At 58.0% G+C, this 17,153-nt stretch overlaps 1 protein-coding gene across 1 annotated transcript in view; it reads right to left on the reverse strand.

Moving 5' to 3' along the window:
• Positions 1–17,153, reverse strand: part of TAF4 (TATA-box binding protein associated factor 4) — a 62,762-nt gene that overhangs the window by 5,486 nt on the left and 40,123 nt on the right. The window contains 9 exon segments of the mRNA XM_074347531.1: positions 8,544–8,663; positions 9,097–9,153; positions 9,657–9,782; positions 10,549–10,679; positions 10,980–11,149; positions 12,972–13,086; positions 13,504–13,651; positions 15,232–15,477; positions 15,992–16,081. Coding sequence (XP_074203632.1) covers positions 8,544–8,663; positions 9,097–9,153; positions 9,657–9,782; positions 10,549–10,679; positions 10,980–11,149; positions 12,972–13,086; positions 13,504–13,651; positions 15,232–15,477; positions 15,992–16,081 — 1,203 coding nt within the window.

The raw sequence follows: 17,153 nt of genomic DNA on the forward strand, positions 1-17,153 counted from the left end.
AGGAAGCTGTGTGCGGGCGAGAGAGCAGAGCCGACGCAGCAGCAAAAGAAAGGGGCGGACCCAGCACGGAACGCGCTCCGGTGCCTCCACACATGGGGCTGGCAAAAGAAGGCGGACCTGAGCCAAGACCCGGGGGCCGAGGACATCCAGAAAGGCTTCAGACACAAGTAACCCCTAGAACACAACGACATACGTCCCCAAGTAGAAACAAACATCTTAGTTAAGGGGCAGAGAATACGCATCTCACAAACCCACCGCAGCAGCTGTGGAACAGACGCACGGAGGCCCGCCACGCCACCTACACCAAGACAGGCGATGGGCTCACCTTGCCCGCGGACGGAAAAGCTCTCCAGCTGCGACTCAGAGAACAGGACCTGGCCGCGCGCTCTGCACGGGAGACACGCCTAAGGGAACAGCTACGACTCATGGGAAGAGCAGAGCCTCTTCTGGGCTGACGGAAACAGGACAAGGCAGCAGCCCTGACGCAGGTCGAAGGAGACGTGCAGCCCACTGGGCAAAGACAGACACTTCTTAATGCTGGGAAGTCACAGCTCCCCAGGAAGATGCGACACGACAGACACTGCAATCCGTCACAGAGCAAGAACCACAGGAGGCGCCAGGAGATGACGATGGAAACACTGAGAACACAAGGCTCTGGGACCCCACACCCGGCACAAAACACGTCAAGTGGGCAAAACCAAGCAGAGACAGTCGGCCTGGCCAGCGAGGGGCAGGCTGCGTACCCCCTGTCCTGAGACGCCGCCTTGTTCTCCAGCACCCACAGCACGTTCACCAAACAGAGCACCCACGGTGCCCCGCAGACCAGCGAAACTAAAGCCCACGCGCCTCACGCCGTGACGCTGGGGGGGGAGCCCTCTCCATCAGAACCACTGGCGGGTGCAAACTGGCACAGCCCCTGGGGGAGCTTGGCGATGCCCGAGGAAACTTCCTTCGCACCTACCTTCACTGCGACACACACTCACAAGGTCACACGCCGCCCGCAAACGAGGAAGGGAGGTAGACTAAGCTGCACGGGCGCCAAGAAGCACACGCGGCTGTGAAAGAGACCGGGGAGCGTCTGCACGCACGAGGTGACCGGAGCACGTTCCAGCGTGTGGCCCGTGACAACGGCCAGCTGCGCCCAGTGCTCGAACACGCGCTGCCCTTGGAGAAAGAGGGGGAAGAAGAGCGCACCAGCGCCGAGCGGAGGGGCCGCTCCCCAAGTGCTCGCTTCCGGCACCGCCGGGCTCTGACGGCGAGGCCCACGGGAGCCCGGCCCACACAAAAGGGCAGCAAGAAACGCGCTCGTCTCAGGAACCCTGGAACGCAGAGTTCTGAGTGGACACCGTACGGCTGGATGCAAAAAGCACTTTGCAGAAACACACTCCAGAGACTTCATATGTTTCTTCCTCACAGGGCCTGGCAGCTCTGAAACTCCTTATCTACGAATTAGGACGAGACAAACAGCAGATCTACTGTGATCACGAGAACCAGGCTTCTCGCGCAAGGACAAGGGACAGCCATGGGGAGCCCTGTCACGTCAGGACGGAGTCTGAGATCGGAGTCTCAGCCCAGTGTCTCCAGTACACAGACAGACAGACAGACAGAAACACAAACACGGGGCTGGGGCTGCCCCTGACCCGTAACCTGGCTGCCCCTTCAGGGGGCCTGAGCAGGACTGGCCACCCAGTGCCCAGACGCCGGTTCCTAAACATGAGCCCCAACAAAAGGAAGTACGACTCCTTGAGAAATGGTCATTTTCACTTACGGCAGGAAAAATATACGGTAAGTTGGTGGAACGTGTGTGGCATGAAAACTAAGAGTCTTCAGGAGGTGGCGCGTCACGTCAAGGAGACAGAGGAGCCACACTGAAGGAGCGGGCAATGGCGGCAATGGCAAAGGTGGGGCCACAGCGGCCCCCCCACGGAGCGAAGCCAGTGCCCCCGAACAACTGCACGCTCTTCAAAAGCGTCCAGACCAGGAAAGACAGGGGGCACGAGGACCCGCCACAGCCTGGGGGCACTGTGCAGCCGGCGGGCCCGAACGCCAGGAGGGCTCCTGGAGGGGTCCTGAGACAATCAAACATGGGAAAGCACCTGCAGAAGACACAACTGGTTAAAAGAAAAAAGAAAAAAGAAAGTCTCCAGACTTAAGAGCTCTGAAAATTGAGTGACAAGACAAACAACCCAATTAAAAAATGGATCAAAGATCTTAACAGATGTCTCACCAGAGAAGATGTTCAGACGGCAAACAAGCGCAAGAAAGATGCTCCCTGCCGCGCGTCATCAGGGAAACCGAATTAAAACCACAGTGAAGTAACGCCGCACGCTCGGAACGGCCCAACCCAGCGCACCGGCAGCACCGGGTGCCGGAGGGGCCACGGGGCGGCGGGCGCGCGCTCGCCCGCTGCTGGGTGGGAACGCGGCCCGGAGGGGCCACTTGGGCAGTTTTCTACAAAACCAAACACGCTCTTACCACACGATCCAGCAACTGCGCTGCTTGGTATTCACCCAAAGGAGCTGAAAACTCACGTCCGCACGAAAACCTGCACAGAGATGTTTACAGCAGCTGCATTCACAGCCGCCAAAGCGTGCAGTCAGCCAGGATGTCCTCCGGGGGTGAGGGGCTAGTAGCCGGCAGTCCACCCAGACAGAGGAATGTCACTCCCTGATGAAAAGAAACAGCCGTCGAGTCACGAAGAGACACGGAGGGACCCTGGATGCACCTAACTAAGTGAGAGAAGCCAGTCTGAAAAGGCTACAGGCTGTGTGACTCCGTCGATACGACATCCTGGACACAAAGACAAAACCTCAAAGACAGCAGGGCCGGTGGCTGCCAGGGCGGAGTGCGGAGGGCTTTCAGGGCAGTGAGACCACCGGCCTGACGCGCTGCTGGGTGCAAGTCGTCACACACATTTGTCCACGTCCATAGAAGTACACACAGGAGTGAGGCCTGATGTAAGCCACAGACTCTGGGTGATTACGGCGTGTCTGTGCAGGTCTGCCTGCGACAAACGCACCGCCTGCTGAGGCTGCCGCGCACATGTTGAGTGGCGGGGCCTGTGGCAAGTCTCTGCGCTTCCCGTTCAGCTTTGCTGTGAACCTAAACTTGCTCTAAAATACAGTTTATTAATTTAAAATTAAATTCTGAAACACGAAGTCAGATAAGGCCTCCAGTTAACAGCGCCATGCCGACGCCTCGCGCTGCGGGGCTGAGCAAGGCACGCACTGAAACACTACTGTTTTGGGTAACTTTTCTGCAAGTCTAAAATTAGTTCAAAATACAGTGTTTTTTCAAAACACCCTAGGGAAATAATCCTCAACTAAAAAAAGAAAAAATTAAGCATTATCTTACTGATGAAAAAAGGCATATAAGACTTTTAAAGTTCCAAGTTTCGTATCAATTGTTACACACGCAACACACAGGTGTCCCTAAAGTTCGAAACAGGCACAGGCGACAACGGGTGAAGCAGCTCCACCAGGATGTGGGGTGACGTGCCTCTCGCTGTCACCGAGGAGCCCTCTGTCCCCTCCCGACACGCCACACTCCTCCCCACACCCACGCCCGCCCTGTCAGTTTGGAAATAGGCACTTTTTCTATTCTTCAGAGGTCACCCTGGATATTTTAACACCTAAGGCAAAAGTTAATCACCACGCCTTTCCCACGTGCCCGCCCCTCCTAACACAGAGACCCCAGCAGGCAAAGGGGTTGTGGAATTGGTTACAACGAGCAAAAGAGAATAATGGGAACTAGATTTCTCAACTGTCTGCGAAGGGCTTCCTGAGTGAGGAAAGGGGGAGGCTACAAAGAAGCCCTGAGGTGCTAGCCTGGAATCGGAGCATCTCAGACGCAGAGGGTTGTTTCAGATGCAGGAAGGGATATGCACGCACACGCACACATGCACACACACAGGCACGCAGACATGCGCGCATACGCACACACCTGCAGACATACAACATCCCCGGGCTCTGACCACTGAGGGGCCTGGAAGCAGGGCCCCCATAGCAAAGAGCACACACGGAGCTCAGATCTTGGTCTCTAAGTTCCACCCTCCACTGCCAGGAGCCAGGCTCCTGGGGGTCACTGCTGTGAGGGCAGGGAGAGGCACAAGAGGCACCTGGACACCTCTCGTGTCAGTAAAAACACAACGCTTAAAGGACGAGGGCAACGTTTCAAAAGGATATAGAAACCAGCGTGAAGCAGCTTCCACTGACCAAATCTAGAAACAACGAGAGCATTGATTACGACCCTCCGAATGCAGCAGGAGTCCACGCGTCCACACACGCCGACGGATGAGTGAGCAGACGAATGGATGAGGGAGGAGAAGCTCTTCTTTACAACAGAAGGCAGCCAATAAATGGGGACAGTGTGATGGGAACAGGCCACACTCTGGCACCTATGCCCGCAGCCATTCCGCTGGGCACAGAGGCCGGGTGGAGGTGTGACGGGGGACAGTGTCTGCGTGATTCCAGAGCACCTCCATCCCAAAGGCCTAACAGTGACCACACAGCAGAGGAAGCTGGCTTCCTTAACCAGCGACTTAACCAAGGGATCAAGACCAAGGTCACCAGTGGTAAGAAGGTCGACACCGTGGGCCGTGCATGTGACGGCTGGGCGGAGCGCCCAGCAACACTAAGGCATTTCTGCCCAAGTCGGACAGACCACGGGGGGAAGGGCCACCCCACAGAACAAAGGCCTGTCCTCTGTCACGCCGTCAGGGATAGGGGCACTGGGGAGGGATTCAAACCGCACACTAACTGGTGCCGCACACGCCTGGGTCACAAAGAAAGACCAGGACAGGCAGTGAGGGGTCAGGGGTCCGGGGCTCACTGGTGCCTCAGGGCTGAGTTCCTGATGGGCCGGGGGGCGGAGGCGGGGTGCAGTAACAGAAGAGCGTGTCCAGAAGGGTCAGTATCGAGGGGTGACGGACGGAACATCCCCTCAGAAAAAGATCTCACGCCTGTTACATGTGGTATGTGCGTTCAGAACTGAGCATCTGAACAGAGGTTCTTACAACTTTCTCCAAGTTTGAAACTATTTTAAATTAAAAGAAAAGCATTTGGAAACTATTATTATATTCGGGAGAGACGATGGCGGAGGCGTCGAAGTTTTCCAATCTTCCCAAAGGGCCACATAAAGCACAGAGCCGCCAGGCCGCAAAACCAGGCGCCAGCGGACAACATTCAGAACAAAATCAGCAGAGATGAGCCCCAAGCGGCCACGGGCCGGGAAGCAGCTCCAAACAGTGCAGGGAAAGCAGCCGGACCCGCGAGGCCCGAGGCCCAGAGCAGTGGGTGGCCCCTGGAGGGGAGGCTCCCAGGGGGCGGCCGCTGAAGCCGGGAGGGTTCTCCCCCATCCGAAGGCAGCCTTGCCGCCAGGACCCCACCTCTGACAGCCGGGCCCCCAAGCACAGGGGCCCACGTAAGAGACTCGGGGTAGGGGGGGCCTGAAACCACACTGAGCAAGGCAGGGACCACAGAGACAAAAAAGCTCCAGGTAAGGGTCAGGCAGAAAGCAGAGCCCTGAAATCTCAACGGCGGAAATCGTCACTGCGGGGAGGCAGCCTGAGAGGAGCTCAGCGAAGTCGGCAAACCTTCCTCCACAGGGTCCGGGAAACTGGGATCCCATGAACGTGCACGCAGAGACGTCAGAGCCCACGCCAGGGGCCATAAGGAAAAAGAGTAACTTCCCAACAGATGATGAAAAAACACCAAAGAGACATAATCAAAAGGTCCAAACTGTTATGTTGTTTCCAAATAAGCTAGAAAACACTGGGAAAATGACAAAAAGCATGAAAGAACAACAGAAATCAGAATTAGCAGAACTCAGAAATGAAGTGACGAAGTCAAGAAAAAATGAGGAACAAAAGAAAATTCCATTTGGGAAACAAAGACTGCTCTCGGGAGACACAGGAGCAGGAACACAACAAACAGGCAGAAGGAGCTACAAGGGGGAAGGGGCGGAGTGTCACGTATTTTTAAAGAGAGATTGAAAGGATTAAAGAAAAAAACGACAAATACCAATGGGCTGTGAACACAGGAATCTCTGGAAAGGGTGAAACCAAAGAAGCGTCACGCGAAGCGCCCCTGGAAACGGAGGGTTTAAAACTGCCCCCGAGAGCACAGCTCAGGACAGCCGGCCCCCGGCAAAGCGGCACAGCCTGAAGCAGCAGAGCTCGGCGGGCAGCCCTGGGCAGAGGACACGCACAGCACCCAGGGGAGGGAAGCGAGACGATCGTCGGACTCCGACAGCAGCGTTTTCTCCCAGGAAAGCAAACACCCGGAGTAACCACTTACTCAAGAAAGACTCTCAAGGAAAGGGGGCTGAGCCCAGAGCTTCACAGCCAGACACCGGCCTCCGAGTGTGAAAGGCACGAACCGCCATCCACGTGCAAGACTCTGGGGAACGCGGCCCCACGAACCATCCCAGAAGACTCCAGCAGAGACTGAGACTCAGAAGACCACAGAGAAGAGTCACTGGCATTAAACAGAAAGTCCCTTGTGCCCTAAGAGAAAGAAGGGACAGGGAGAGAGGACAGCCCGCAACAGCCAGTGACTGTTCTGCGGCGAGCCAGACGCGCGCACGAGCCTGCCCGGTGTCAGGGTCACATCCTACACAGCACCCGCCCGACAAGCCCCAGACCGGACCTGGCCGGGAGGCAAGGCTGCAGGTGAGCCATGCTGGGTCGGAGGGCTCCCTGCAGACCGTACCAGGCAGCAGAGCGACAAACAGAGCACAACACGCCTGGCCGGAACGAGCCCCCCAGCGGGTCTGAGCCAACAGCCAGCCCCTCAGAGGGAGGGGACAGCAATACGATGTCCCAGCAACGGCACCTGCAGCCAGAGACACAGGGAAGCCAGAGCCGCCGTCGAGGGAAAAGCAGCCGGCAGGGCCTGGACCGGAGAGGGCCCAGATGCTGGACTTGACAAAACCAAGAGAGCAGGTCATAAACGGGTTCCAAGGACGATGGGAAAACTGGCCTCAGTAAGCGAGCAGACAGGGAAGTCTCTGCACAGAATCAAAAGCCATAAAGACCTAAGCAGGAACCCAGAACCGCAAACACAGACAAATGAGAAGTGCAGGCACTGGCTTCGCGGCTGGACGGGGGCGGCAGGGAGCCCACGTGGTCGGAACAGAGGGAACAGGGTCACGAAACACGAACACGGGCTCAGAGACCCACCGGGCACAGCGGAACGTCCCACAGAGGTACCATGGGAGTCCCAATAGAAGAAGGCTGGAACACAGGCAGTTTTGAAGAAATAAAGGCCACAATGTTCCAAATTAAAAGAAAAACACTGACCAACAGTCCCAAGAAGCTCAGAGCAGCCCAAGCAGACTGAACACCACGAGACAAGTCTGAACACAACACAGACCAATGTCAGAAAAGCGAGACGACCATCTCAACACAGCCAGAGAAGTGACACACAGGACGGGAAACAGGGTGAAGCCAGCGGGGCCTGAGCATGGTGGGACGGCGTCTCCAAGGACAGAGGTGGTCACACGTTTATGGTCGTTCCGGGTTTAAGAATAAGAGTTTTGCAATCTTGCAAAATTCACTGGGCAACCTCCCATCGTTTGCTGTGACCTGGGACGAGATAACACAGCTAAATCAGAGCAGGCATTTCCTGGGAAACGAGAAGGAGACATGCAGGAACACAGAGGATCCAAGGAACAGAGGAAAACACAAAAAACGGCTGAAAGTCTTGGAATCAATTATCCCTTTTTAGTCTGCTGTTGTACAAAATTAAATGATACGTATCTGGATTTGCCTGGCTTCTTCAAGAATGTAAGAGACAGTAAATCTTAAATTTAAAATAGAAAAAAAAGTCAATATTGAAGGAAATTTTCATCCAAAACTGAGGGTGAAATACAACCATTTTCGAGCAAACAAAAGCTGGCTATCGCCAGTAGACCGCACTGCAAGCAACGCTCACCGCTGCCCTTCAAGCCGAAGGCAAGCCGATGACGGGAACCTGGGCTCGGGGAGGAACGGAGGACCCGAAACAGCGAGTCAGTCCATGAAAAAACGATGCCTTCTTTCCTCCTGTCATTTACTTACAAGATAACTGACAGCTTAATGCAATAATAACGATACTTTAAAGTTGGGTTTGTAAATATATATGAAGATGTGACGGGAAACAAACAAGAAACTAACAAAACTTGGACAAACAAAAACAGGTAACAAGTTTCCTTCCTCCTTAGAATCACTTTTTCTCTTGCAGGCTTGTCTCACTCCCGCTGCTCAGGAAGGACAGTTACCCCACGAGGGTCACCTTTCTGAACGCTTCCACGTCCATGTATTTTCAAAGTCAGCCTAAATCCCATCACATCAAACTACATGACCAAACTTCCTCACGCAAAGAACTTCCAGCTCGCGTGAGATCCACGAACAAGCCGATCTGAATACAAAGCATCAAATGTAAAGCAGACACTCCCCGGGAGGTGAGACCCGTGTGAATGGTGAGGAAGCCCACCCGGCGTGCCGGGCCCCTCAAGTGAGCGTGGTGCCCAGGCCCCTCCAGCCCCGCGCCGGCGCTGTGTACCTCTGCCCCCGACCCGGGGCCCGGGGAGTCCACTTTCCTCTTCTTTCTGGGCCCGATGGCGGCCAGCGCCGTGAGGTTGGCGTCGCGCTGCCGCATCTGCGCCAGTTCTTGCTGCTGCATCTTCGTTTGGAAAAGCAAACAGGACGGTCATTTCGTGCATGCTTTTTCTTACAACAAAAGGTACACATATACCCGAGGGCTTTCCAGTTTGTTTCTAAATTAAAATTTCTTTAACGTTTTGACCTTTTTTTTAAACAGTAAGCATATTCTATAATCAGAAAAAGAATAAAGCCGAGAAGCTCATCTTAAAAAAGAGTTCGGAAAACACGAGCAAATTTTAAAACTACAGACTGGATGCACCAAATGAGAAATCACCATTAGGTTTAAAGACAGCAAGCACACAGAGGGCCTGCCCAGGAGACACCTCTGCAAACCTCGGAAGTCCCCACGTGAAGGCCGGCTGTGCAGAGACACCGAGCTCCCCCGCCGGCCCCCCCACCCCCGCCGCCGGGCCCTGGGCGTGAGCACGAACACATCCAGCGCAGTCGCGTACCTCCTTCGCCTTCTGCTTCAACCTTAACTGCTCGGGGTCTTCCTGTCTGGATCGAGACTATTTTTCAAAGACATAAAAATGAAAAGTAAGTTATGACCTAAACATTTATCATCTGACAAGTACGATATCTTATTGGAGACAGAATAACATGCAGGTCATATGACAGAACACGCAGTAACTTTTCCTGAAGTTTATGGTCAAAAGATGAAAATTTACCACGAAAAACAAACATTACTCCTGAGAAAGTCAACACCACTTGGACCTAAGAACTACGCAACACGGTCGGGCCACGTCCACCAGCTGCAGAATCTGATCAGAGGTGACGTGAGGACGGCGGGCCTGGGCAGCCCACGGGCTGAAGGCTTAGAGGGGTCCTGCCCGCGTGCTGAGCGACGCACTGAGGTTCTGAGGCTCCCGCCCCAGCCCCGCTCCCTGCCCCACGCACCGTGCCTCCCAGGCCAGCCCCAGACCCCGCTCCAGCTCCAGGAAACCCCGCGTGTGTCTGAGTGCCCGGGCGGAGGCGGGAAAACCGTCCAACCGCGAGAACCGCAAGCACTTGCCTTTGCTGCCCGCATCAGGATCTCTCTTTCCTGCTCGTCTTTCCTCTGCTTCTCGATCTGGTCAAGCTGCTCGAAAAACTTGAGCTGAGCCCGGACGTCACTTGCCTGCTCGTACCTGTCGTCATCCTGCAAAAAAGCGAAAGCACCGTTTGTCATGAACTCGGGAGCCTGCAGGACAGTCTGTGTGCGCCCCGCCCTCCCTCAGTCCAAGCCCGACGCCGGTACCCAGACCCGGGCCTCTGTGTCCAGACTTCCCCGTGGCCGAAGCGCTCTGGGTGGGGTCCCGCTCTCAGGTGAGTGCCCCCGGGGCTCAGGGGCAACTTCCATTTACACACTTTGGTATCATTTAAAATTCTGTATAACAACAAGAAATATCTCTATAGCAAAATGGCTGCATGCTTTTATTTGAAACTTTGCTCTGAAGGCGCTGTCGCCCCGCCACTCCACAGTGCCTTCCGGAACAGGGCCCGTGGGACTGAAGAGGAAGGCGGATTCTGCCCAGAAAACTACTGTGAGGCCGGGGCTCTGGTGCGGGCGACCCCCTGCAGGACACGACGGGCACTGCTCTGAGCACTGCTGCACGGGCGGGGTGCAGGCGAGCTTGGCCGCAGGGGCCGGAGCCCAGAGCGGACACGGTGAAGATGCCACCATCTCCCAAGCTGAAGAGGCCGCCTTCCAGGACCCAGGAGGGCAGAGCCCCCAGGGCACATCTTTACGCAGGTCCCACCCCCTTCCCCAGCCCAGGTGGACAGCTCCCAAGAACACCACGGGGCGAAAAGTGGAATCCGCCCCAAATCTAGTTCTAGTTAAAATTCAAAACAAGGTCAATGCTCAGGCCACTCCCACCCCGCGCCTCTCAGCAGGCCGCCCCCTCCGGATAGCGGCGGAGCACCTTGTAGGAGAAGTTCTTCTGCTGGGCCGTCTCCGATATCTTCTCGACGAGGTTCTGCAGCCTCTGCTGCGTGGCGTGGGACACGTAACTCACCACGTCCGGGTGTAGCTCTGTTATGCCGTGCTTCTTACCTGGGGAGCAGGCAACAGCTCACAACACTGAAGCGCTTTTGTTTCCTTCACTGTTCTTTCCCGTACAGCCTCAGGGCGTCCCCAGGGGGCCGGCAGATGCAGGGAGGGCGACACCTGCTTCAGCTCCCTGAGAACATCACCTCCCACCATGCGGAAAGCACAACCCGGGCAACACAGGTGACAGGGACAAGGTGTGTCCCCCCAAACCCAGGACAGCGCCACACCGAGCGCGCGCTGGCGGCCCACGCCACATCCATGTGTGGACTCAGGGGTCCTGGGGACAGCGAGACCTGGGCGCACCTATTTCTAGTATCCGTCTCTGTAAGGGTGCCGGGAGAAGGAAGGTCTCGTCCTTGCAAGACCGCGTCAGGGTGCCCACCAGCTCCGAGTTCGTGGCCAATATCCTCGCGCTCTCTTCCGACAGGTTCACGCCAGCCATGGACGCCACGTCATTGATGTCATCGTCGTCCCTTCCGACAGGAAGAAAAGATCACCCTAACCACCAGGGAGGCGCGCTCGGCGGTCCCGGCTCCTGTCCCCTCCCTCCCGCACTGCTGTCACCTGAGCAGCACAGCCGTCCCTGCAAGCGAGTCTGTTCTTTTAAAGGAAGACTCGCTCGGGGGAGCAGGACGCGAGTCCCCGCACACGGACGTCAGCTCTGACCTCAGCACAACGCCCGCATGCCAGCTCTCACTTCGAGGAGTCTGCTCCGTGAGACCTTTCTTAAGTGACCTCACTGAAGTAACTTATTTTTAAAACAATCACAAACTCTCAGAAAGGCTGGAGAACAGCACAGAGAACTCTTTCCTTCCTGAGTCACCCGAAGGGGGTGGACATTCCAGCCTGGGTCCATGCGGACAAGGGCATCCCCTGCAGAACCGGGGTGACCGCCGCGCTCCTCGGCCACCAGCCGTGCTCGGGCCCTCCCCCCGCACCCCCAGGGCTGCTGACTGTCCCTGTAGCATCTTCTTCAGCCAAGGGTCCGGTTCAGGGGCAGGAGCCGCGTTTCTGTCGTCTCCACAGCCCCTCCCAACTAGTGCCCATGATTCCTGAAGTCCCAGCCCAGGGGTCTTGCAGCCTGTCCCCACTGTGCCCCGACCAACGGCCCCTCCCGATGAGACGTGGGCGACACACCTCTGGCAGGAACGTCACACGAGGCACCTGGCCTTGCCCCCCGAGCACGCGGAGCTCCAGCCCAGGGGTCCCTGCCCACATGTCACGGGGGCCTTGGGGAGGTGTTCTGAGACTGCGCAAACCCCGTTCCTCACAAGCCATCCACTTACCACAGACGTGGCCAGCAGGAGGCAGGCCTTCTGCGAACCCTGACCGGCGCCCACACACCCTTGAGCCCTATTTCCTGACTGAGCCAGACGCCCTGACTCGTCCCACACTCTCCTGACCCTGGCCCTGGGGTCAGCAGCCCTGCAAGGCGGCCCGGTCTCGGTACTGGAAGCGGCTTTTGGACAAGGCGATCCGGGCGCCGCAGGGGCGCCCTGGTGGTCCTCTGCGAGCAGAGCCAGCAGCGCCCACCTGCGGCCACTTCAGAAAGTCTCCATCGGTGTGTCCAACCCTCACCCGCCAGCCGCGGGCTCACCCTCGTCTGCACCGTCTCTGTGCTTCCAGCTCCCTCCCCAGCAGGAAGAAGCCGTGGTCTCCAGGGCTCTTCGCCCGTTTCCTTTTCTGATCTGCAGGCGGACGCGCCTCTCACATCCACCACCTGCCCTCTCCCACCCCCGCACCAGGGGCGGGGGCGCTGACCCCAGCCGGGCCCCCACGGCTCCCAGCTCCCTGACAGTTTCAGGGACAAAGCGTCTGGGAGGAGGGGACCCTAAGGCCCCCGACACACACTCCACTACTGCAGGGCGTGAACCACAGTCGCCTCTGCAGCCCTTCCCGTGGCGGCGCCCAGAGACCGGAGCCCAGCATCCACGAAGGCTCCGAGCAACACAGGTGACAGGGACAAGGTGTGTCCCCCCAAACCCAGGACAGCTCCACACCAAGCGCGCACTGGCGGCCCGCGCCACACCCACATGTGGACTCAGGGGTCCTGGGGTCCACTGCCACCAGGACGCACCCGGATCACCAACCCGTTAACGGCGTAAGCACAAACTTGCTATTGGTTTGCGGCTTTGCCTTCCCACCCTGGGTCTGTGGCGAACCTCCCAGAGCTACGAGTGGGAAGGCAGCACCCAAAGGTCGGACGAGCGTGGCAGGAACGCAGCCCCACAGCACCAGCAGCCACCGCGCAGGCGGCTCCCACACCCGTTCCTCATGTGCGCGGCTCATCCTTACCGAAACGAGCCTCCCCCAGGCTCCTTGAGTTTATTTTTCTGGGCAGCAGCCGCCTGTGCCGAGACAGTAGAAAGAGCTTTGGTTCCAGGTAACACAGCAGGTTTCACCACGGGGACTGCAAAACAAGAGGCAAGGGTGTGCCCAACACGCAGGGACACGGTGGCACGGCTGTCCCCAGGCGACAGGGTCGGACAGGCCGAGGGAAGGGCTGTCACCCCCACCCGCCATGATGACGTGTTTACAAACATCGGATGACGAACGCTAAGCTGGAGGTAAAAGCACACACGGCGTCTCTCGAGCATCACACTGTCTGACATGAGGAACAACTACTGGAAAAGCGTTCACATCCCGAGTGTGTGATTTTAAAGATCAAGTCGACGGGGCGGTGACTGTTCAACACTGCAGTGTAACTAACGCCACTGACCCGTCCACTCAGAATGGCTAAAGTGGTCAGTTCGCCCGCATGTGTATCTTGCCACAGTAAGAAGCCCACAGGCCAACAGGCTGCTGGGAGCCGGGCCACCAGGCTCACCTGGCTGCAGCTGGTTCAGCTGGATCTGCTGGGGCGCGGTGAGCACGATGCGGCTGTGGGGCTGCCGGAGCGCGACCATGGGCGTCTGCGTCAGGGTCACCTGCGGGGGCCGGATCAGCGCCCCGGGCTTGGGCGGCGGCTGGATCACCTGAGGGAGAGCCCGCCGCACAATCATGAGCACGGAGAGCACCCGCGCCATCCCGCAGGGTCCCCTGGCCCTCCAGCAGCTCAGGACACACCTGGGAGCTGCCCGGAGGCTGCCCCTGGGCCCTGAGGTCAGTGCCTGGGGCACAGCGTGTGCTGAGCACGGAGCCCACAGAGAGTGGATTTCTCCCCAGCATCAGCACAGGTGACACGTGGTGGCCGCCCTGCTGGGGCTGCCTCAGATTCCTCCCAGAGCCCTGCGGCCTCACCCAGAGCCTCTGGGGCTGGATGTTAAGGATCCAGTTTCTGAACTGCATGAGGGTCACCTGGGGGGCCCGTGCTGCGTTACAGCACGCTCTCAGAGCGGGGGTGGGGGGGTGGCGGTTGCTGTGTGCCAAACCGTCCCACACAAAACCCATGACAAGTCACACTACCCAGGACGAGGAAAGGCCACTGCCGCCAGGAGGTTCAGCCCAAGTCCTGCCATAAACTCAGGTCTCTACAGCCTTCAGGGAAAGCGGTTGATGGACCAGTGGGTCACACGCCCGGGGCTGCTTGCACGCACTGCCACTCAATGGACCAGGGAAGCAGAGGCAGGACAGCCCGTATACACGCCGCGGAGCCCGCGACATCCCTCAGACAACGCGCCAAGGGCTCCTCAAGACCCCCGTGTGTACCTCCGTTACACGCAGAGCCGAGCCTGCAGGTGGGGTCCCGATGTCCCACCTGCCCCTTCGCCCTGAGCCCCAAACAGCTCCGGCCTGAGCCAAAGGGGCCTCCGTCTCCCATGCCGCCAACCGAGGCAAAACAACGCGGACTCTAACTCGAGCGGAGAGAGCACGCCCGCCCTGGTGACTGATTGCCAGCTCTGGCTGCCGCCCGAGTGTTACCAGAACCCACGCTCCACAGCCTACACTGGTGACGAGAGGCCTGCGCTGTCTCACTGACTTTTCTGACTGGAGAGGAACAAAACCCTCTGAAATCAAAAAGAAGAAGAAGAAAAAGCAGCTGCCTCTCTACGCTTGGCGAGCCCCACCTGCCTGTGGAGCACATCCAAACATAACTCTTCCCAGCAAGGACATTTTTCCAGAGCCGAACAACTCAGAGCCCTGGATCGAAGCACAGATGAAGCACCAGTGGCCTGCAGTCTTATCTCCCGAGACTCTCCGAGCCCCGAACTACAGCCGCAGCGGGTCCTGGGCTGGGAAACAAAGGCCCGCCCTGCCTGCCGGGCCCACACCCAGCACTTGTCGTCTGTTCCTTGTGTTTGGGCCATTGTTCCTGATCAAAGACAGCGACCAACACTACATTGTACTGCGTTCATTTAAGCCAGGAAAACCTGCAAACAATACAGGTAACGGGCGTCTAAGTGGGTAAAAGCCCACGGGCTTCTCTCGTCTTAGAAATAAACTCAAAACTGCAGGGCTGGCCTCTAGCTGGCACTTTCCCACCGAGGATGAGACCAGGGCTCTCCCACCTGCCTGTGACCCAGGAGGCCCCTCGGAGCCAAGGCCCATTCACCTAAGAGGCGGGCGGGTGGGCGGGCGGGCAGGGGAGGTGGGCAAGGCTCTGGGGCCATCATACCAGCGGCGTGGGCTGCCCCTGCTTGCCGACGCCAACCTGTGTGGGCTGCGTGAGGCTGATGACAGGGGGCTGGAGGGCGCTGGTCACGGTGGCCGCCGTCTTCCCGGCTGTGCGCTGGACCGAGCCACTGAGCACCACAGCCGTGAGCGCGGTGGTGGCCTGCGAGGCCGGCGGCTGCTGCTGCTGGCTCTGCTGGATGAAGGCCGCGGAGTCGGGGGTCAGCTGTCTCAAGGCGGGCAAGCTCCTCTGGGCAGAAAGACAGACACGGGGTCGGCGGGTGGCACCGGCTCAGAGACAGGCAGCTCTGAGAACACGGACTCGAGCTCAACAGCGAGCTTTTCGGGCCTCGGGAGATGCCCCTGCACGCCAGGGGTCACCATCCAACAGTGCCAGCCCCGCCATCACCGAGCAGGGTTATCCTCAACAGAAACTGACAGAGACACGTTTGAAAAACCAGTAAGTGGCACGGAATGCCCTCGAGCATGTAAGGACAGCAGAGGACACCTTGGTGACACCCTCATCCCAGAGGTGCAGGCACCCCCATCTGTGGGGAGAGGGCCCTTCTCGGTCCCCAGCTGTGTCACCACAGAGTGGCCACAGTGGCAGGGGTCTCATAACTTAACACTGTCTTGGGACATGTTGCACATGCAAACACGTGGTGACATCTATGCAAGCCTGCTCCTCCATGGAAACAGCCTGACCTCCCCCGCCCCCCCCCCGCCGCCACCCCCCCCAGCACGCACAGGAGGCTTGAAGTTACCTTCAGGAAAGGCACAAGGTAAGGTTGAGGTGAAGAATTAAGTTCTCGGTATAACCTACTAGTGAAATCTTCTGCTTCAATTTTTCCATCCTTAAAAACAAAATTCACATTGAAATCCCTCCATGAATACAAGTCTGCACACGTCTCTTTATGCAGCATTTCTCTGGTCTCAAATTTTATGACCAGTTGTTCTTCCCGCCAGGCCTTGCGCTGGACAGAGGGGACAGGGAGGCCAGGGTGTGGCACGTTCAGTGGACACGGGCCTCCCAGGCGCGCAGCTGAAGCCTCCCCCAGCACCCGTGGCTCCACCCCAGTGAGGGCTCACTGGTCTAACTCCCAAGTTTCTTTTTTCCCTTAAGTGGAGGCACTGGGGGTGCAGCCCAGGAGCTTGTGCAGGCTCAGCGGGCGCCCCACCACTACCCCCGACCCCCCCCCCCCCCCCGGTTCCTGAGCCTCACTCCAGCTTTCACTTGATGTTTAACCAGCACTACCATGGGTCGGGCGTTTTGCTAGGAGACAGACTAGCCTACAAGTAACCTCATTATCAAAGTCAGAGCTGCAGGCACAGGTGCCACCACGTGGCACAGACAAGGGACACCGTTACACAAAGACGTAACACCCACGCTAAAACCTCAGCCTCTGGGAGGAGGCCCAGGGCCACGAGCACCTGGGGCTCCATGCAGAGGGCAGCAGGCACCCAGACCAGAGGGGCACAATTCCGTTCTGGAAACGGGCGAACGGGCTGTGAGTGTGGGGAGGACAAGAGAGGTGGGCAGGGACCAGACATCACAGGCCACCTGGCAGGTGGGGGCCCTGAGTGGGGGGAGCTTCAGGCTTCACCGGGTCATGGCAGTCCAGGTCGCTGACACCCGGGAATCCTACAGGACAAAACTCTCCTGACCTGCACCCTCTTATCTGGGGTCTCCTGTCACCAGCAGCCAAGCCCAGGGCTGACGAACGCTGAATTCAAGAAGGGAGCAGCCAGGGCTGCAAAGAGGGGATGTAAAAAGGGCAGAACGGGCCCCAGCACCCTGACAAGGGCGCGGCGTGGGGGCGGCCAGTGCTGGACTCGTCTAGGGAGTGAGAGACCAGACCAAGCCGATGCTTCAGCCACGAGGGCCCACAGACAAGGGGCAGCACTCACTTCACCGGCAATTTTCAC

The sequence above is a fragment of the Camelus bactrianus genome, chromosome 19 (genome assembly GCF_048773025.1).
Source record: "Camelus bactrianus isolate YW-2024 breed Bactrian camel chromosome 19, ASM4877302v1, whole genome shotgun sequence".
NCBI classification, from domain to species: Eukaryota; Metazoa; Chordata; class Mammalia; order Artiodactyla; family Camelidae; genus Camelus; species Camelus bactrianus.